This window comes from Hakea prostrata, chromosome 1, assembly GCF_041222555.1.
Source record: "Hakea prostrata isolate BN-2017 chromosome 1, UWA_Hpros_2, whole genome shotgun sequence".
NCBI lineage: Eukaryota > Viridiplantae > Streptophyta > Magnoliopsida > Proteales > Proteaceae > Hakea > Hakea prostrata.
Genome location: NC_142600.1, coordinates 4919689 through 4942100, shown reverse-complemented (window position 1 = coordinate 4942100; position 22412 = coordinate 4919689). Strand labels below are relative to the sequence as shown.

Genomic DNA, 22412 nt, shown 5'->3' with positions numbered 1-22412 from the left:
GACGCCCTCCTAATGGGTTTTGGATTGATATTGTTACTTGATCACATATTAGAGGCATTACATCCATATTCCCAATTCCCAAATAGAGTAAGAATAGCGGATCATTGTTATGGGACCATGACAAGTATCCATGGACGGTAACTATTAGAATAAGAATAGCAACTGCCTTAATTGGAAACAACAGTGCGTGTAATCCAAAATTCCGTTCACCTGTACACATTTAGTTTTTAGTTCTTTATATATTGGGGGAGTTTATGGCAAAGAATTGTAGATGGAAATAGAAGCTTCTTGTTGATCTGCTAAGATTTTCAGCCCTTTGAAGGGTTCTTGTCCTGTGGACTTCCGCCAAGAGTTTCCATTCTTTGACATAACTTTCTTTTGCCCCAATCCAACCATGATCTACTTTTACATTTTTACATGTGCATACATGTGGATTTTCACTTAGGTTGGTAGTAAATTTTTATGTAGTTAAATTTTTAAAGTTTATATAATTAAAAACTACGAATCTGATTAAACATTAGTCTGAGAGGATATTAGGCTTATTTATTTTGGAAATTTGAGAGGAATGTTAATGTGTAGAAAGAAATGGTCAGGCGCTTTTATGGGGAAAATTTAGATGTTTATAACTGCATAAAGGGATGTGAGGTTGGCATCTTCTTTTTGTGTGTCGAGGTAGAGTTTGGCATATTGTCAAGCGTCGCAGTGTCTATCGTGTTTAGTTTGGCGTTTGTTTTTAGGAAGCCTTTTTTTTTTCTTTTTAAGATGACAGGATTTCTTTGTCTCCTCCTGATCCGCCCCCTTGAAATAACTTGCCGGAGAGTTGCCTCCCTTCTTTTAAATAAAAATCTTTTTTTAAAAAGTAAATTATTTGTACACAATTTTGTTCTAAATGTTCGCCTCCCGGGCTGCTTTGTTTTTTGTAGACTTTTACTTTGTACCAGTATTACCCTGTTTTGGGTTGTTTCGCTTTCGGCCTGGGTTCGGTCTTTCCCTTCTTTCCTTTTGGTTCACTCATAAGTTAACTAGTTACTTTGGTAGGTTTTAACATATTGTATGTCTTTAGTATTATATTACCCTCTTAAATTTTTTTCTACTCTTTTGTGGTTGTATAATTAAATTTTCGGTGTTTGTTTTTTATTTTTTTCCTTCTTCTCCTCTCCTTCTTTTCTTACTTTTTCCACTCTACCTACTATCTTTTATTTTTTTCCTTAGACCCTCCTGTGACTTGGCTCTATCCTTTTTTTTTGGTTCTTCCTTGCTTCTTTCTTTTATTGGCTACTCCTGGCTATCGGTCTAACCACAAGTGTCCCATAATCGTTTTATATTATTCTCCTTTATTTGAAGGGTCTAACAAGAAGAGTCACAATCCAGCTCAATTTGTTGTTGGTTTTGGACCGATTTGGCGGATTGGAACTTAACCGGAATCAAGACGCAGAGAGAGAGCTCCTCTTCCCTTTTTGGTCTTCTTTTGTTCAACTATATATATATCTTCTGTGTGTTTTTAACCTAGACATCCTGATACTTCTAAACAGACTCACACGTCAGGTCGGTCGGTCTTCATTTTCGTTCGGCTCTCTGAGCATCGTTCGGGGGAGAGGAAGAGTCTTGAGTGATGGTGAATCTTCCCTGAACGTGTCCTGTCTGCAGAGCCTTGGACCAGAGGTAGAAATCTCTTATTTTCTGGTGAAGTCATGTTCAAGTCAATTCATTCGTTTCGTAACCCATCGCTGGACTGCGACTGAAAATCAGAAGACGATTACCGCGGATGATATTCAGCGGCAATATGATATTGATGACTTTTTTTGATGAATTCATGGAAACCCAAAGGGCTAAAATATTGTTGAGGGATCGAGTAGAGCAAGCCAACAGAAGAGACCCAAGAAAAAGATGATTAACTCGGATCAACGGATCTGAACAAAAACCCAATATCGGCCGGTCGGTCACGTGTGTATCTCTGTGGTGATCCGTCAACTCGCCACCTTTGTGGGGCTTTGGTTTCGGAGGAGGCGCTAGCTTTATTGAAGGACAGATCATTGGTTGAAGGGAATCTAATTGATCCTTTCTTTTTCTATTTTCTACTGGATTTCTTTATTTTCTAATCAGATCCAGTTAATTTGTATGAGAAAACAAACAAACAAGAACCTTCAAACGGATTCTACGGAAGCAATGTGGATCAAATGTTGTTCATTGGACCGGTTTCGCTTGCTGCCTGTCTACTTCTATACAAAATCATTTCAAGACACACATTAACTAGCTAACAGCAGAATGCTTTACCAATCGGGGAAAAAGAAAAACTCTAACAGAATACATTTCAAGAATGCTCTCTACCAAAAAACTCAAGCATAAACCCTAAATACAGCAGTAAGTAGTAACGCCACCTATATCATCAAAGATTGTTATTATACTCTTCTTTCTTCTGGGTTTTTTGCTGATCATTGTCTTCCTTCTTCTGGGTTTCTTGCTTCTCTCCTCCAGTCTTCTTCTGGCGCTTCATGTTACTTTCCCCAGCAACTTCCTCAACCCTTGTTTTCCTTGTATCTATTTTGAAGGTTGTCAAGAGCGGCACATAATCTTCAAAAATTGAGAAGTTTCAACGTGGTTAGAATATCATTCTCGGTATTGTTTTCTGTTTGGTTTCTTTCAGTCGTTTAGAGGTGGCTTGGTAATGAAACGAATAAATTCATTCTTTTCCTGCACCTTTCAGCGCCCAGGAGAGATTCTGCCTCTTGTCTCCTGGGCTTTTCGCTAATACCTTGATATCCCATCGGAAGAATTTCTTCCTTTTTTGGAACCGCCCTTTTCTTCTTTCTCTCTTCTACTTCTTTTTCTTTCCATGGAACAGTCTTTTTTTCAGCCATTGAGTGCGTCAGAGAATGGTGAGATGGGTTTGGGATCGGAGAGTCTTCAAGCAGAGAATGGTGAGATGGCGGGTTTGGGGAACGAAGTCTTCTTATATAAGCACAGCGTAGCACACCACAGCACGATATTCTCTAATGTTCCAGCTATTAGTTAGTTGTTGTTTTTGGATTGCCTTGCAAATGTTTGTCCATGCATGAGAGCTCCATGAAGGACCTCTAGCTCTCTCTCTCTCTGGAATCCCAGCATGCTGCATGCATGCATGCACTAATAAGTGAAAAAGCTATGATATGGTTCCCGTCACCTTCACCGTTGATATATATGGGATCTTAACTTTACCTGTCTTCCTCGTGCTAGATCTGTAATTAATTTTAATTTTCCCGACCGTATCTGTTTTCTTCATTTGTATGCATGTGTACACCCAAGTTTTGCATGCTTGTTTTTTTTATATGTTTCATTTTACATATTTAATTTATATTTACTACACTAAAGTGAGAATTTAATAAATAAACTTTGCAATATAAAACATATAATTAAAAAATAAAATAATAACAACTAAATGGAAATTGGAAATAAATTAAACCATTAATTTAAATAAATCTATGAAACTGTTGCTATGCCACGTCACCAATCCATAGTCACAATAAACCCAACTAATAACTATTTTTAATGAACTCTAAAAAAGTTTTAAAGAAATACAATAGATGTTATGAGTTTTAGATTTGTTGATTCTTTTATTGGGTTGGTTGAGTGACAAGATCTAAAAAAAATCATCTATGGTTCTTTTTCTGTTGTACCATCCCTCATTCATGTGTCATATCCTTATACGCTCGTTACGTTTAGTAAAAATGACCCTTTTTACAAAAAACTTTTGAGACCCGTTTTAATTGTTGCCAATTTTTTCAAATTCTCCATCTTCCATCTTCTTCCACTCCATCTAGCTCACTCCATCTTCTTCTCATGAGATCAAATCAATCTTTCTCATCCTTAGCTTAGTTTTTCAATGGATCAATTGGAGAACAATTGTTGATCTCTAATGAACACATCTACTCTCATTGACTAATGAGAGACTTATGAGACATCAATGGCTCTAATGTGCGGTTGCAAACACATGTATGTTAATTCTATGATTTTGGAATATTTTAAGGTAAGCAAAGCAAGTTTTTAGGGACCCTGAGTCGTCGACTATGGCTTTTAATAGAGTGGTGAAATAATACAGAGAGCAAAACTCTCTTTTGTGTGTCTTGTTCAGAAAAGGAAGGACTTTGAGACAGAAATGATGCTTGAATTATCATTTCATTCAAAGCTTTTGGGACTGGAAGAAACGAAATCTTAATTTTCCATTTTGGAAAACCATTACCACAAAATTCATAGAAAGATACCTACTTGGTCCATAGGGAAGATAGGATAGTGGAGTTCTTATATGTTGCAGCAAGAAAATTTTGTTTGTTGACTTTACAATATTATGTACAATGGGTCCTCCGTCTAGGTTATTTTTTTTAAACGATCTAAGATGGTTTTTTCAATTAAAACTTTTTAATTGAGCATTTTAAGATCCCGTGTCTTTCTCCTTTTGTTTCCATCTTCTTCTATTACCTCTCCTTTTGCAAGTGAAACATTGATTGACCTCAGCCCGATGAGAGACTTTCTTTCAATTTATTCAGCCGGTGACTGTAGCTGATCGACCCAAATGAAGTCGAATCATTCAATTGACCTCAAAAAAGCCTTTTTTCTTCTTCAATTTTTTGGTCTAAAGAAAAATTATAAGAAGCATTAAAAGGAAACCTCTTTGGAGGCAAGGAAAAGAAGAGTCCAACCTAAAGAGAGGAGGACAGTTCCAGGACTTTCAGCCCCTCGGACAACAAAATCTGCAAATAAATTGTGACATCCGCTAATAAAATTAAATACAAGAGAGTGTGATCTCTAAGCTTAACGATATTTTTTTTTTTTGGGGCCAAGCTTAAGGATTTCAACTAAAATGCCAGATTGCATTCCGGAAAAATTATTTCATTTAACTGCATGAACGCTTTGGACCGTGGACTCGGCCACATTATCCAAGATTCGCAATCTCATATCGGATCGGCTGATTTTGGCTTAGATCGACAACGTATCGTCCACTTTAAACGATCCGATTTACGAACGTTGCTGTGTTAATCTTTGAAACACGTGCCGCTTCAGGGGTGTCATGTAAATAAGAATAACGAGAAGGTTCATTCGCACGTTTCCGACCAATAAATTTACTCGTGGTTCATCATTCGTCGTTTTGTAATGGTGGGGGAAAATGGGTTCGTTAGACACACCACCGACAACGGAAAACGGCCCAATCACCACAACCTGCAACGGAGACAACAAGCAACCGCAGACTCAGAACGGCGACGAAGGAGATATCTCGCTGCCGCTGCCGGTACCGGTGCCGGAGAAGACAACGGAGCATGGAGTATCAAAGAAGAGGAAGGGAGAGGTACTTCCACTGGAGGTGGGCACGCGTGTCTTGTGCCGTTGGAGAGACGCGAAATACCACCCTGTCAAGGTCATCGAACGTCGCAAATTGCAGTCGTCCGACCCTAATGACTATGAGTATTACGTCCACTATACCGAGTGTAAGTCTTCACACGTTTTCCAATCTGGTTATCAGTTCTTTATTTGCCAATTGAATTGGATCTCTTTCTTAGGGTTAGGGTTTTTACATTTTTAGATCAATGAGGCAATAGGGAGAATTGTATTTCCTACACTTTCCGTATGACTTGTCGTAAAAGTTATGTCGCTAGGGTTAAGATTAATATTTTAGTAGAGTTTGGGGGTTGGGATTTGAATTTAGCTACGTGACATGCAACCTGCTGGATTTGTTCATTCTGTGCATCATGGATATTTTAAGCGATACGTAGAGGGGTTGTTTATTTTTTATATATATAGAAACCTTCGCAGTTTGTTGGGTCGCTTAAGCTGTGTTTGATGGAGGAAGGTAGATAACTCGAAATGGTGATTCAGTTGATACGCTGTATACAATTTTTATATTCTTTGGCTGAATCGAAGTTCTGGACCTAGTAATCTACATTGCCCCTCTCCGCTCAAAAAGTGGGAGCAGTATGAAGGGTGAGGGGCTCCAGCAGCAGTACCACTAGATGGATGTGTGAAAAAAGCCATGGAGGAATGGCTTGAAACTTTGGAATGCAGGGATAAAAAGAAGTAGAGTGGGCATACAGATAAAAATGTTTTTGTTGGTTATTGGATGTTAAAACTTTTGGAGATAGGATTATGCCCATAATGTTCTTGTTAGAGAAGGAGGTTCTCAAGCGCCAAATGAATCAATTAAATCAAGGTTTTGGTAAGGGGAATTTTTTATTTTATTATTGGGATGATTTGATTCATTTGTTGGGAAGAACCATAGAGGCTATGAAGGTGTACGTGGAGGATGTGGATTTGGAGAGACGAATGAGGTTTATATTTTCCAATGGCCTATTATTTATCAATGTAGACATATAAACCTTTGTGCTTTTGTTCCTCGGCATCCAGTTTGTCGGATAACTTTTGTATTCTTTTGGTCATTCAAATGAGGGTTCTATTAGGCTGTTCATGTCAGGACTCAGGAGGCATTGACTTGCGGCCAGCCTTAACTCTGATACCGGTTGATGGGTTTCTAGAAGCCTAAGGAATTCGGTTTCAAAAACTTTGATTAAGCAGCAATGATGCAACCCCAGATATAATAGCATTAACTAGGGGCCACTCTTCCAAGATCGCAACTCAAAAAGTTGGGGTTTGGGGTTGTGGGATTTTGGGACATTCTCTTGGGTACAAGAACATAAGCTATAGTAGTTGGATGGGGATGAAACTTGGAGAGAGCATAGGTGATTGGGTGAATGGAGTGGTTTCTTGAAGGCTGTCTATTCAGTTATAGCAAGGATTTGGCTTGACTTCACTAAGAACCATTGGGAACACTCAGGTCTTATGACTTAGCATATAAGAGCACTCACCTGGAGAGAAATAGTTAAATATCTTGAACTGTCTTTATTCTTCCTTCTAAGGGGTATTAGCAGGGCTAAACAGCCTAACAACTCATAGCAGAATAATTGAAAAGAAATCAAACTTAAAAACCTAGTGGATCTTGGACTCCTACTACATCCTAATAAACTGTGGTGACCTTATAACTTAATTTTGGGAAGAATTTACATAAGTGTACCAAGTAAACTAATTAATTAACCTATTCTTGTGCTTGGCCTAGATACTAAAGTTTTAGGTCCATTGAATGGTCCCATGACCAGATACAGGATAATGCTCAACACCCATATCTATAAATCCTAAGTTGATCCCGAAGGAAAATAGTCCAACTCAGCACTAGATCTACATCAGGTAATTAGGCTACATACAGGATTGGCTTCTAGTTTATTTTCTGTTTCAGGTGTTGTTTTAAATTGAACTGGTTTTGTTTTTTGAATCAGATGTTCAACATTGTCTTTTTAAGTGTTTAGTGGGGTTGGCTTATGACTGGAATCTATTTCAGTTTCCTAGTCAGTTTGAGTTATCTAATAAATTAGGTCATGGATTAGGCCTTTCTCTTTTTGTATAGGAGTTTAATTTTGGTCTTATATATAAGGTTGTAACAGGGCAAGTATTGAACATGAATTTGATTGATGAAATTGCTTTGCAAGCTAATACTGCTTCTTCCTGTTGTTTTTCATTGCAGATTAAGTGTAGAAAGTTACGTAGCCTTGATGGAATTGTTTTGATCCAATTGACTCCTTGATAGTGGGAAGCCCTGGAGGTTCAAATGAAAGCTCCTCTTCAATTTTAAAGATTTTCCTGAACTATTTTTGTCAAGATTCAATTGTTGGTCAAGTTTCTATATATAAACAAAGATTTCCTCCTCCCAGGTCAATACACCACCATGTTCACCTAAGAGAAACCCCATCTTGAAGTTACTTGTACACACCAACCATCTTTGTTCCTAGAAAACCAAATAAAGTAGTTGATAGTATACACCATAACCATCTCTGTCAAGGAGAAACCAAATAAAGAAGAAAGTCTTATGCAACACAAACCATTCTGAACCAAGCAATCTTTTTCCCATCCTCAAAACACCCAACTTGAGCGCCCAACTCTTCCTAGGCATCCCCTTGTATTATTTCCCAAATTGCAAAATTCATTGTAGACCAATCCAGCCATCTCAACTAAGAAGTCCATCCATCCCTAGGGAATCTAAATTTGACTATAGACCCAATTTTGACTCATTAAAACCTACCTGTTCGATGAAGATCATGGAAGAATGTGCTATTAGTTGAACTCCTATCAATATATGGTGTCCCCAACTCTGAACCATTCTCTGAAGATGTGCTTGTTACTTTCTTCCCATATGATGTTGCTCAAGATTGAAGACTAGGAGCTTGCTTTCCAGTATCTCAACTAGAAAATTAAGGATTTAGGGTTTTAAGACTTTGGGGTAGTTGATTGGGATACATAATAATTTAAGAACATATCCTATGGCTACTGGATAGTTTTTGAGAGATTTAGACTTATGGTTTGTATGGGTATATGGGGTAAGTCCTTGAGATATGGGATGAAAACTTATTGGAGTGGGGTGAAACTTGGAGAGAAGTTTAGTAATGATATATGGGGAGGTTTGGGACAGTTTTAACGGTCAAATTGGTGTAGAGTTAAGTTTGACATATGGGTTTTCTGGGGAGTACGGGAATTCAAGAAAAGAGGGTTTTAAACATTGGATTTTGAATGGTATTTTTTATGTGTATTCTTCATTGGAAGAGGGGGATGATATGTATAGGCCATGGGATAGATTTCTACTGGACTCTAATGGGTTAGTTTGGGCTGGAGATAGGTATTAATAGATAATTTTTAAAGAAAATGGAAATAGAACAGAACAAAAATTAGGGTCTAGGGAACTTAGAGGTTTAGAAGAAGAATCTTGGGAATGGGTGATTCAACTTACTGCTGATTTGAAGAACTGCAGGTAGGATGCTTGAAGATGACCTTGATCTTGTAGAGAATTTGAGCAATAAGATGGAGAAGAATTGAGATGCAATGTCATTGTACCTCACTGGCAGCAATAAAAAAACCCAAAATTCAATGCATCCATTCATCATCTAATTGGTGGGAGAAGCCTAATATATAGACCTTCTAAATTCCTAATATGACTCATAGAGGGCTCTGAATCACTCTAAAAGACAAAAAAGAATTCTGTCTATGAACTAAGTATTCTAGTCTAACTCAAACACTACCCTGAACGTTGAACTTAACACCTAATCCTGTGTACCAGCTTATAAAATAGGTCAATTGCATCAATAAACCCACAAGGGAGAAGCTTAATATATGTAGACCACCATGAGCCAAATTTAAGTATTTCAAAGTCCAATTAACCCTTTTGGACATTCTTTACTTCATCACATACAACTCAATGAGTACTTAGGGTTGAGATCCAAACAATGTGAACTGGTGAAAATTAATCTGGTGGGCCTTGAGGGTTTCTTCTGAAAATGGTCTCCTGATGATGGACATTTACCTCTTATAGTGTACTATAACTTGACATTTAGATAGAAAAGCATGGTATCACTAATTTTGTTTCCTTCTTTTTATGGTCGTCGGGCCAATTTCATTTCATGATTGACATCTAAATTCTGAATTTCCGTTCTCATTGCTGATTCTGAAGCTATGGTTACTTATTCAGTTTCTTGTTTTTTTTGCAGTCAATAGGAGGCTTGATGAGTGGGTTAAGCTTGAACAACTCGATCTTGGCTCAGTAGAGGCTGATGTGGATGAAAAAGTGGAAGATAAGGTATTCTTTGATGCCATATTTTTCATTGTTGTCTGTCTTATGCTATTTAGTCAATTATGTCTAGTGTGAATATTACCTGAACCATAATTATCAAGCCGGCAACCATGGCGTTACTGTGTTGGAGAAGGTTCAAAAAAGCAAGGAGACATCAACAAGGCGGTAAGGCGCCCACTTAGGTGCCACCTAGGTGCCCAAGGCGAGCAAAGAGCTTGGACACCAAGGCAGCACCTTGATGATTATGACATGAACATCCCATGACTACTGGTGCTACCTGCTATTGCCCCCACCATTGGTTTACAGAAATGATTAATGGATAAGTATGAATACCTCATTTCTATTCACTCTTTTTGTTTTTGTTTTATTTTGTCTCCTGCCTGTTCCTACTTGTTCCTGCTTTCCAAACAGTAGATATGTTTTTGTCTTTTGCTTTTAGAGAGAATTTGCATCTTTACAGCCTGCAAGGTATTTCTTATACATGGTTTTTTTCCAGGCAACAAGCTTGAAAATGACGCGCCATCAGAAACGTAAGATTGATGAGACACATGTAGAGGTATGTATAAGTTGGACGGAATGGTTGCGTTTTATGTTTTCATAGCCATATCTATATCTGACCTCCTGTTTCTGTTTATCCTCCGGATGTTCCTCTTTTTTCTGTGTGTTTCTTCCTACAATGAAGAGTGAACCACTAAATGTGTTTGAGGCATGCTAAATCTAAGGTTTTGGGGACAAATTTGCCTTTTGAGGAATTTTTTTTTTGTTTCATAATGGTTGATAAGTACTTATTTTAGATATTACTGATCATAAAGTAATGTCATCTGTTGAAATTAGTGGCGTAGATTATTCTCCTTTCCCTTCTTATTTATGGATAAAAGAACCACACAACACTGCTCACCCCCACACAAGAAAATGGGCTGCATACACTCTTACCCTACTAAAAACCTATTTCCTGGTATGATATTTTCTCCTTTCTACCTCAGTGTGATCACGGGCATTTGGGAGAAATCCACACTTTTTGTTTGTAGTCAATCTGTATTGTTAAGGTAGAGTTTTAGATGACTCAGTAATGGATGAGATTTTTTATGCTGTTCTTATATTTATTGCCAATTTTATTTTCATGAATATTCTGTGCACATTTTTGGAAGTTCTCTTTCTCTCATTTAATCTGTTCCATCTTGGGCTTCCCTTTTGACAATTCTGGGCGGATCTTTTCCTTCATTTTCAGGGTCATGAAGAGCTTGATGCTGCCAGCTTGCGGGAACATGAAGAATTCACAAAAGTGAAAAACATAGCAACCATTGAACTTGGAAGATATGAGATTGAGACATGGTACTTCTCCCCTTTTCCACCAGAATATAATGACTCCCTGAAGCTATACTTTTGTGAATTTTGCTTGAATTTCATGAAGCGAAAGGAACAGCTTCAGAGGCATATGGTGAGCGCCGCTCAACTTCTATTGGTCTTAGTTAATTTGGAGAGCATTAAGTTGAAATTTTTTATGTAAATACGGTGGGTTTGGTGCTTTATATACCTCATGCCTGACATCTGATCAGGTCTCTTAAATGTAGTGGTTACACTGTGCCTTTTGCACTATGACTTCTACTAGTCAATGCGTTATAGGCTTGCATGCATATGTTGCAACTATTATGTAAATTTAATGTCGCTTAGTTGTACCCTATTTGGTTCGAGTTTGTCTATGTTTAATTGTTTCAACTGCAGTCACTTGTCAATGTATTTAATATCTTACATTCATATGAAATTGTATTTATTTGAATAAAGTCTATACAATATCCTACAAAATTGTATTTTCTTGAATAAAGTCTATACAATATCCAAGTAGGGCATATAGGGTGGTATTATGGCAATGTTGATTAAAACTGACTGGAGAGGCTCCCAAACAGGCATTGAGTGGGCTTCCTTGAGGACCTAGTTGCTTCTTCATTGGCTTGGCATTGACGTCCTCCTAATGGGTTTTGGATTGATATTGTTACTTGATCACATATTAGAGGCATTACATCCATATTCCCAATTCCCAAATAGAGTAAGAATAGCGGATCATTGTTATGGGACCATGACAAGTATCCATGGACGGTAACTATTAGAATAAGAATAGCAACTGCCTTAATTGGAAACAACAGTGCGGTGTAATCCAAAAATTCCGTTCACCTGTACACATTTAGTTTTTAGTTCTTTATATATATGGGGGAGTTTATGGCAAAGAATTGTAGATGGAAATAGAAGCTTCTTGTTGATCTGCTAAGATTTTCAGCCCTTTGAAGGGTTCTTGTCCGTGGACTTCCGGCCAAGAGTTTCCATTCTTTTGACATAACTTTCTTTTGCCCTGAATCCAAACCATGATCTACTTTTACATTTTTACATGTGCATACATGTGGATTTTCACTTAGGTTGGTAGTAAATTTTTATGTAGTTAAATTTTTAAAATTTATATAATTAAAAACTACGTAATCTGATTAAACATTAGTGCTGAGAGGGATATTAGGCTTATTTATTTTGGCAAATTTGAGAGGAATGTTAATGTGTAGAAAGAAATGGCTGAGGGCGCTTTTTTATGGGGAAAATTTAGATGTTTATAACTGCATAAAGGGATGTGAGTGTTGGCATCTTCTTTTTGTGTGTCGAAGGTAGGAGTTGCGGCCATAGTTGTCAAGGCGTCGCCTAGGTGTCGCTTAATCGTCGCCTTGGCGTCTGGGCTCCGTCGGAGCGCCTCAAATTGGCGTTGCCTTATTTTTAGGCAATAAGGCGTCCGCTTTTTTTCCTTTCTTTTTTAAATCATGAGAAAGATGCCTAATCGAAGGCATATATTGAAATACTTATTAGATTCCGATTGTAAAGTATCTATTGTTTGAACCTATATGCATATGTATAATGACGCTACATGTGATCAAATGTTAAATAAAAATGAAACAAACATTGAAAGAGATAAGTTCTTGACTCAGTCTCACACTCTCACTCTCACTCTAATCCCTAGCTCTTTCTCTCTTCCTCTCTTATTCTCTTCCATTCCCGCGCGCCTCCGCGTGGCCGGTGCGCGACTTCTTCTCTTCCTTTCTTCTGCGACTTTTTATTTAGGACCTATTTGTGTGGTTTGTGTATGTTGGTGACTTGAGGTGTGGCGTATTGTTTTTATTATATAGATATGATAGTTTAGGTGAATGAGATGTACACTAAAATTTCACTTACGCCTCACCGCCTCAGCGCCTCGGGGGTGCCTCGTCGCTCATCACTTCATTAGCCTACCGCCTTGCTCGCCTCGTCGCCGTGCCAACTATGGTTGCGGCGCTTCTAACGTATGGGGTGATTTTGCCATGTAAAAGGGTGTGTGTGTGCCTTTTTTTTTTTTGAAACATCCTTACATGTTACATCTCTTGGGTTCCTCTTTTCTTTTTTTTTCTTTCATAATATTAGATATAAGATATATGTAGTCATTTTTATTTTTGGCAAGCCCATGTTTGTGAAATTGAAATTATTTTGGTTTTACAAAGAGATGAGCAGAAGCTATGCGAAAGCATAGGGCTGATGTGTCTAGACTCAATTTTTAAGAAGAGAGATATAGAGAGATGTATGAAACCTTTGTCGTTGAATTAGTTTCTATCTCCCCCCCCCCCCCACAAAAAAAATAAAAATTGAAGTGTTCGTTGATTATGTTTGAATTTGAAGGAGGTTGAGGCCTTGAGGGTTTTGTCCCCCTATTTGGATTAAATAAAGATAAAAGTTTATTGTGTCTTATTTATTTATTTTCATCGTATTGCTCTCTTACCCCTTTTTTTTTTACCAACCTACCAAAAGTGATTACTTGCAATATTTTCTTTTCTAACATCATTGATTAATTTTAATTTTATGTCTTTCTTCTTTTTCTTTCTTCTTCTTCTTCTTCTTTTTTTTTTTTTTTTTTTTTGGGGGGGGGGGGGCGTTGTAGGTGGTTGTGGTTGGGAAAGGATTCTTCCTCTTTTATTTCATTCCATCTCTGTTTCATCTCTACCCGGTCCTTCTTTCCATAAGACTCTGGTGATGCGGCATTTACAAGGAGAACACATTAAGTGTCAAGGATAAGTTGTGCCCCTTTTTCTTTTCTGTTTTAAAAATTTTATAATGTTTAGAAATTATTAATATTGATTGATGTGGGAATTTTGTTAGGAACATGTTTGTATAATTTTTCGTTCAATGGTGGTTTTTGCCCTCCAAAATCATCATTGTACTCTTGTTTATGTGGTAATTGGGTTTATTTAAAAACTCCTGTTTTTATTTTATATGTGTTATTAATATTGATTGATGTGGGAATTTTGTTAGGAACATGTTTGTATAATCTTTTGTTAAATAGTGAGTAGGTTTTTTTGTCCCTCTATAAAATCATCATTGTAGACTCTTAGTTTAATATGTTGAGTAAATTTAAGGTTTATTTATTTGTATTTTTATTAAAGGCTCCCTAGTTTTGTTTTTATATATTGTGTGGCAGTCTTGAGAATTTCAGGGACACCCTAAAATGAATAGCGAGAAGCACAGACGCCCAAGAATATATCAAAATTGGCAGAGACACCTCAAAATGTCCCTTAAATTTGCACAATGGTGTACTCTCTTTGCAAATTTTATTTAGTTATGGTTAGATAATTTCATAATTCCTAAATTGCCCTTAATGTCTTGAGTTTTTTTGTAGGTTTTACCTAATGGTTCTTCCTGAATTTATTGTAGGTTTGATAAACTCCAAAGATTCTTCCGGTTTTTACTTCGTTACTCTTGTTTCTTGAGCTTGACGGAAAATGTTTTATAGTTTTGGTTGAATATTTTGAGTGAACTTTGGGTATTTATTGAGTGGAAGTAGGGTTGTTTTTTTTTTCCTATTCCTATATGGTGGTGATAAATTAAATTTAATGTAAATGAGTTTTATGGGGTTGGACTCCTATTTTATTTTTTCCTTTATTTTCTCTTTTATTTTAGCTTCCTAATAAATGTTCTTGGTTCCTTTTTTCCCCCTCTTTTATCAGAATCCGTTGAACCTGCAACTTTATTTGCTTTGTTTGTTTGTTTTCTGATTTTTTCTTCTTCTTGTTTTTCATTATTAAATTAGGGGCCAATAGTAGGAGTCCCCCCCCCCCCCCAAAGGGTGGGAAATATAATCAAGAATTTAGAGTGGAAATTGTTAAAAGATAAACAATCTATTTTATTGAGAGCATGGTTGACTAATACTCGTGGAGAATTGTTCATTTGATGAAGGCTAAATTGGTTTTCTTTTATATCTTTTGTAGGATTAACAGCCTAGGCTTTTTATTTCGCCAAACTTCTTTTATAGAAACTTAGTTCTTACTTAGTTTTATATCAATATTTAGTTATGATTAATATAATAAAATTTTATAATGTTAGAAGTTAGTAAAAAAAATGTGAATGAAAAACTAATAAAAAACTCCTCCTTTTTGCATCTTCCCTTTTTTGGAGTTCTGTAACAGAGAGATTCCCAGTGGCGGACCTACATCGGGGCTGGTTTTCGAAATTTCATTTTTTCCTTCTAATTTTTTGAAACCTTTATAATCCTTTTTTCATATGTGAAATATTAGCACTTGCCCCCACCCTTTTATTGAAACTTAGAAAATTCATTGTCTTCTATGTAAAATATCGGTTCTTGGCCCCTCCTAATGTTCATTCTTGGTTCAGCCCCTGTTTGTTCCCCCCACATAGATTCTTGAAATAAAGAGGAACTAATTGTTATTTATCAAAGAAAGATAGATGTTGCCAAGGAATAGCAATCACCTATTATTTCAAAATTTTTAATGGAGTTTTAAAAAAAAATAAAAAAATAAAATTTTGAGCGGATTTTTGGGGTGGCATGAGATGGAATGAGAGATTCTTTGTTGTGAATAATATTTATAGGAGATAAATAAGGTAGTTGACAATTTGCAAATGGGCATAAGGTTTGGGGTAAGGGGGTGTTAGTTGAAGAAATGTACGTCTTGAGCGTGGCTAATATTTAGAGAAGAACATGTTAAGTACAAGTGAAGGTATTTGTAGCTCTTAAGAGGGGGCTGTGTTGAGAGATGTAACTGTTGATAATAAGTAGGGGTATTTTGGTCAAATGGAAGAGTCTATCAAACCACCTCTTGAGCGGGGCTAATATTTAGAGAAGAACATGTTAAGTACAAGTGAAGGTATTTGTAGCTCTTTTGAGGGAGTTGTGTTAAGGGATGTAACTGTTGATAATAAGTAGAGGTATTTTGGTCCAATGGAAGAGTTTCAGTTTGTACTCTCGTAGTCTCATATAATAGTATTGTATGATTTGAACAACTACCTGCCAACAATTAATCATGTATATGCATGATGATGAGCTCTCTTTCAGTATTAGATGCCATAGTACTGTCTTTTTATATTTCAATAACACTTTCCTGCTGCTAATCTTGTCCAACAGGACAAACTCTTTCGTTATTAGTCTCCGAAGAGAACGCAGTTCTAAAACATAATCACTATACTGCTTCTTATTTGAGCTTTCTTCTTGCTCCTTTTTGGTCCCTTTAATTTTTTTTAATTTTTTTTTGAAGTAATGCATTCTATATTCTTATGTAGAGAAAATGTGATCTCAAGCATCCTCCAGGCGATGAGATATATCGCAGCGGCACACTGTCAATGTTCGAGGTAATTTATCATTGCCTTTTTTGGATGAAAAAAAACTGTGACTTTATTTTGTATTCCCATTTTGTTTCAATACTTTGAATTTGTCTCCACTCTCCAGTCTCACCAAATGATTAGTTGTTATTTATGTGGTTCCTCTGCATTCCATCTTCAAATTTTCATGTTTTGGTCAAATAAATACTAATATAATTGGGTTTTCAATGGTAACTTTTTCCTTTTTTAGAGAATAAGTTTCTGTGTTTTGATTTACAAATACTTGGTGTCACATTATTTTTTCCCTTTTTATCTGATTCCTGGTTCTACCAGTATCTCTTTTCTTTGTCTGTCTTGATTATTTGTATAACAGGTAGATGGCAAGAAGAACAAAGTCTACGGGCAGAATCTCTGCTATTTGGCAAAATTATTTCTTGATCACAAGACACTCTATTATGATGTTGACCTTTTTCTGTTTTATGTTCTTTGCGAATGTGATGATAGAGGATGCCACATGGTTGGGTATTTTTCAAAGGTAACTGTTTCCATTCTGTTGTTGCTTGCTCTATTTTTCTATTTGGAGCACTTTAATGTTATAGGTTTTTCAAAGGGTACTAGATAACAGGATTGAATGTTATGGAAGAACAGACTCAAGGAATTTTCTGCAACTTCAGTAAAACGGGCTGAATTGCTTGAATTTCATTTAATGGGTCTGTTTTGTGGGCAGAGTAGGTTTACAGAGCATGGACTGATTCTAATAAAAATACTACTTATTTTCTGAAGAACCCTAATATCCCTAGAGGAGTGGTTGCTAAAATGACCTTAGGAGAGTGGTGAGGAAAGGTGCAAGGCTTAGGCTTGAAAAGAGCAGGTTGGAGGGCAAGGATCCGTGTAGCCAACCCTATTTAGTTGTAGTAAGGCTGAGTTGTTGCCATTGTGTATATATTAGGTTTTCTCTATTGACCTAGTTCCTTACTTTTGGTCTTTTGCTTGATCCAAATGATAAACTTTCACATCCAATTTCTGTGCTAGATGGATCCCTAAGAGGTCACCTATTCCGTTATAAAGAAACCTGACTGCGATGCTCCTGTATAAAGAAATAAATTGGCCGATGGTGTGGATCCTATACATATTTTTTTGGTATTGGATCCACATATATGTAGTAGAGGCTTAATGGTTCTAGAACTATCAATTATGGGTGAAACAGCAGATCACTTCCTAACCATTTGGAAATATTTAACCATGCTTGTTTCCCCGTATTGCCAATACTTACAGCACCTACTAGATTATTGGCTTCCTTAGTAATTTTAGTCTGTGTTGGGTTATTGACATAATTTTTTTAAATAAATGTGAAAATTCCAAATATCCAGTTTGATTTTGATAAGCTACAACTATGTTTTTTATTAGAATTTCAATTTGGCATTTTATTTGATCTTATATGTTTTATACATTCGAATGTTACAGGAAAAGCATTCGGAGGAATCCTATAATTTGGCCTGCATTCTCACTCTACCTCCTTACCAAAGAAAAGGCTATGGAAAATTTTTAATTGCATTCTGTAAGCATTCTCTTATATATTTTGTCCAAACTTCCTAACATTCATTTTTAATTCAGACTATATATATATATTTAGGAACCCTGTAGGTGCACTGCATTGATTGCTGTTCGATTCCTGCTGGAATGCTGGAATCTCTGATTCCGTGTCCTGTTTTCTTTCTCATGATACTTGAGTTCCTAGTTTGCCTTTATTGTTGCTTGTATTCATTGTGTAGCAATTATGCATGTAACTGATATCCAAATGGGTTGGGGTGGAAGACAAGAAGGAAATACAAGATCTGAGGGTTTGCAGCTTTATCCATGTCACAGCATAGGAATGCTGCTCGGAGCAATGTGTCATGTTTAAATATTCAAGAGTTGCTAGACCTTGGGGTTTGAAACCTCAGGTGTATAGAAGCATATGAATGCTGCTTAAGTCTAGTCACTTGTATAAAGAGTTTCTTTGCTTTGTACACTTGTGCCCCAATTGTTCCATTATTAAGGTGACAGCAGAGTGACTCTTATTTCTAGCGCTGCATGTTGCATTAAGTAACATGCCAGTGGAGATGCCTTTAAAAATCTGCATGGGACTACATATGCATCTAGTTAGGGATGTGGAAAAACATAGAACATTTTCTGTTTTGCATTTCTCACCATATGATTTTTTCCCCTAAAAATTTTGTCTATTTTTGATAAGTAGTTTAAGTTTTTTATTTGTATTTATAATTTTTTAAATAGCATATGAACTTTCAAAGAAGGAAGGCAAAGTGGGCACACCTGAAAGGCCACTTTCTGACCTAGGAATGCTGAGCTACAGGGGATACTGGACCAGAGTTCTTCTAGACATTTTGAAGAAGCACAAGAGCAATATTTCTATCAAGGTAATGCACCAATCAAACATTTACCATGCAATATTTCTTTTTATATTTTTGGTTGGGGGGGATACAAAAACATTATCATAGTCATCATTTCAATTTATTTTTTTTAATTGGACAGGAATCTTTTCCTTATATATTATTCACTTGTACCTTTGAACATTCACTGTAGACTGAGAGTGATCTGTATTGAGATCAAACGAGTCATTTAGATAAAAGGATTTTCATATTGAAGGCCCTCAAACATGCCAAATTATTTTGTAACCATGCATTTTTGGCCTTCTGGATACAGTGACTACAACACAGGCTTATCCTAAGTTCCTGTCTATATTGGGAAAACTACTTTATGCTTGAACATACACTTTAGAATGAGGGTGTCTCTAATTTCTTAAGGTCTTGAATCTCTTGATAGCCTGGGCCTCAGTGCATGCCCAACTTAGAGACTGGTCTTAGCTTCATCTCCATGCGTAGCTTGGTTTATATTTATATGTATCCACATTCCGCATAATAGTTGAAAACATAATTGTATGTATGTCTATGTGGTGGTTGTGTGTGTTGGCATCATGTATACTGGATAGTGAATGGTCATGTCTTGAACCTTTCTATGCTTACAGCTTAATTAAACCTTATCCCTGCATTGTCTGTAGACAGCCTTTTTTTCAAATAATATTTGATAGGTTATACGACTTATTGCCAGTTATAATAGTGTAGGTCTTCTATATAGTTGTGCATTCATCTATGTTTTCATCCACATAAAAATGCACACTAGCTAGTTTCTATTTTCTAATCAAATCATGTTGTTATATGGGTGTATCATGTCCTCTTCAAAAAGTTAAACTAATTAATAAAAATTCCCTGAGATAGAACCTTCTCTCATACATTTGTTGGTAGATGGGCAATCATGCATCTGGCGCCATTGACTTATCCAGAGGCCTGTTAGGTCGGTTGTATATTGGCCTATGCTCCTGCACCATGGAGCCGGCTTCTCTGATTGATGTTGTCCAGTTCCTCATACATTGTATCAATGAAGAAAATGTCTGGCAATAATAGACTTCATCAAAGAAATTTTTAGGTGCTGCTTTGTTAAAGTTACTTTAGGTTCACTATTCAGATTATTAGGTGACTGTTTTTATGTGTAAGAGAGCCTTTAGTTTTTTAATTTTCAAACGAGTTGTGAATGTACTTGTGTTGGGCAGGAGCTCAGTGACATGACAGCTATAAAGGCGGATGATATCTTGAGCACACTGCAGAGCCTGGACTTGATTCAGTATAGGAAAGGGCAGCATGCCATCTGTGCGGACCCCAAGGTTCTTGATCGCCATCTAAAGGCTGCCGGTCGTGGGGGTCTTGAGGTTGATGTTAGCAAATTAATCTGGACCCCATATAAGGAGCAAGGTTGATCTGGTACGATTGGGAACCAGTGACCCCCATTAATATAATTGTAAAGATGTAAACCATAGGCTGTACAAGGATATTTAACTGATTTTCTGGGCTATTTTTGCGTTACTGATGTCATAGTTTGAAAATAGTATGTGATATAATAATCAGTGTGTGTTTTTTCTTTCACAATTATGTATGATGTTGCTTGTCTGACTAAAATAATCTTGCAAGATCTTTAACATGTGGTTTAGTTTTAGGCATTGATTTATGATTTCGTGACTCACTGTTTTGCGTGTTTGCCCTGTTTGCCCTGGAGAGTGGAGATATGGCTAGTGGTTCATGTAAGCGTGCAGTATGTTTGAAAAGCAATGTGGTTTATTACCTACCCAAAAGCAGAATAAAGACACGACAGCCCGGTAAAGCAGCCATGGTGGGTAGTTCCTGTTGTTGTTTCTAGTCTTTCATGCTATCAAATGCATGGCCCAGCCAGATGCTTCATGTTTTGGAAAAAGCTCTTTCGGTGATTGAGATCTCTCTACTGCAATTTAATTTTGACTTCCAGGTTAGCCTAAGCATTCAGACTCTGTTTTTTAGCTTTCTTTCTTTAAACGATGCTTAGATTGTAAGTTGTAACCCCAGATCATCATTTCTAAGACGACCTGGGGTGACTGGGTGAATGAGAACCGGGGGAAGAGGGGGAAGAGGGGGGTTTGAATGGTTCGGTTTGGTCTGGTCTGGTCTGGTTTTGGTTGGACAGAGTTCAGGGGTTAAACTAATGTAAGGTGGTGGGCCTGCAGGGAATCAGCTCGGTTTGGTTTTGTATTTTTCAGTTGGGTTCAGTTAGTTTCTCCGGTTCATGGTGAGGCTCTGACAAATTTTGACTGTGCCTAGTTGCACGGGGTATGATGAGAAAATGAAAAGTAATTCTGCTGTCCTATCTTTCCTCTTCTTTACTGCCAGATAAACCTTTCTCTTGTAACTAATAATATTTTATGGGAGAAAGTTGGTGGTTCTTTGGATTTATATTATTATTTATGTAACATTATTTAACTGATTTTCTGGATTCAAATTTTATATAATGAATTTGTATAATATTTTTATTCATACCATTGTTAAATGAGAACACGTTGGAGGTACATTGAATTTTCTAGGACTCTTATCTTCCTTTCATAAAATTATTAGTTTGATGTACTTCTAAAATGATAAGTCAACTCTGGTCTCGAAGTTTCTTCATTTAAAGAAATTCATAGTTAATTTTTAAACTACTCTGTACTTCTTACTTCTTCACTATATATTAGTAGAGTGATCTATCTCAGAAGTTTAATAAGAAAATCAGGGAATGTCAAATAAACCCTACTCTAAATATGTGGTGAAAAAGTGTGAATGGGATAAGATATTCGGATTCAAAATTTTCTTCTTTCTACCCAGATGGAAATTAAGTCTTCTGACTCAAAATGACATTGAAAGAAAAATTGAGTCATAAATCTATTTGTATGTGGGTGTCATGTATGGGGTCAACACTGGAAGAAATAGAGGGGGAAAATTGGAGATTACCACTAATTTGGTCTCCTTCTAGTCATGCATTTCTGGGGTAGATGCTAGAAGTTAATGCCTTCACATATATCATTAACTAGAATTTAAAACACTGAATTAATAGATTAAGAGTCACTCTCTGTACTGTAAAGTAGTTATTTTGCTTTTTATAATTTTATAATTTTTTAAATATATGAACCAATCCTTGTAACTGGGTTTCCAATAAGTTATAGACAAAAGATGCTTTTTGACCAATGGAACTCTCAGAACTACACGTGAAAACATATTCCACTTGAAAGATAATAAATCTTGGGATGATTAACTTTTAACATCTAATCAGCTTCTCCACATATAAAATTTAGTTGTTGTTTGTTGACTGAAAACAACTCTGTTTGTCTCACTCACAAGTTATACCCACTACACTTTCTCTATCAGTGTCCCTATCTTTATATTATCTAATCTCTCTATGTTCTTCATTTCTGGCTTGAGTTACTATCAAGTGTGAGGGAAGACTTCTTTCTCCAGTTGAGACAAAAAGAAAAAATTGTTTGTTTGTTCCATCAATGTTTATTTCCACATTATTCCAATTGATCCTTATCTGTCCTATTCTATCCTCATGCATTGAAAAGAGCCATCTTTTTCTTACAAGGAAACTTGATTAGACTGTTTATATGGACACATTCATCTGCTCTGTTGAAATCCATTCATTTCCTGGTGTTTGGTTTCTACTTTTATTTGGAGAGATGTGTTATTGGTTTCCATCAATTCTGATTTTAAACCTATCAGAAACAGAGTAGGATTTGGTAGAACTCAATTGAGATATTTTACAGACTTTGCTCCAAGAGATA

The 22412-nt window shown here is 36.5% G+C and overlaps 1 protein-coding gene across 2 annotated transcripts; it reads left to right on the top strand.

Moving 5' to 3' along the window:
* The first annotated feature begins 5097 nt into the window (after positions 1-5097).
* Positions 5098-22182, top strand: LOC149026867 (putative MYST-like histone acetyltransferase 1). Of its 2 annotated transcripts, XR_016173591.1 has the most exons (10): positions 5098-5456; positions 9549-9637; positions 10128-10187; positions 10860-11069; positions 16202-16270; positions 16614-16775; positions 17705-17798; positions 18515-18657; positions 19848-20593; positions 20829-22180. XR_016173591.1 is itself a non-coding variant. In XM_089156836.1 (9 exons), exons 1-9 carry the CDS (start codon positions 5138-5140, stop codon positions 20049-20051), a joined length of 1350 nt encoding a protein of 449 aa, XP_089012962.1. In that variant the 5' UTR covers positions 5098-5137; the 3' UTR covers positions 20052-22182. The 2 variants fall into 2 exon arrangements, 1 of the variants encoding a protein (XP_089012962.1); XM_089156836.1 differs by having other exon boundaries at positions 19848-22182.
* The last annotated feature ends 230 nt before the right edge of the window (positions 22183-22412 follow it).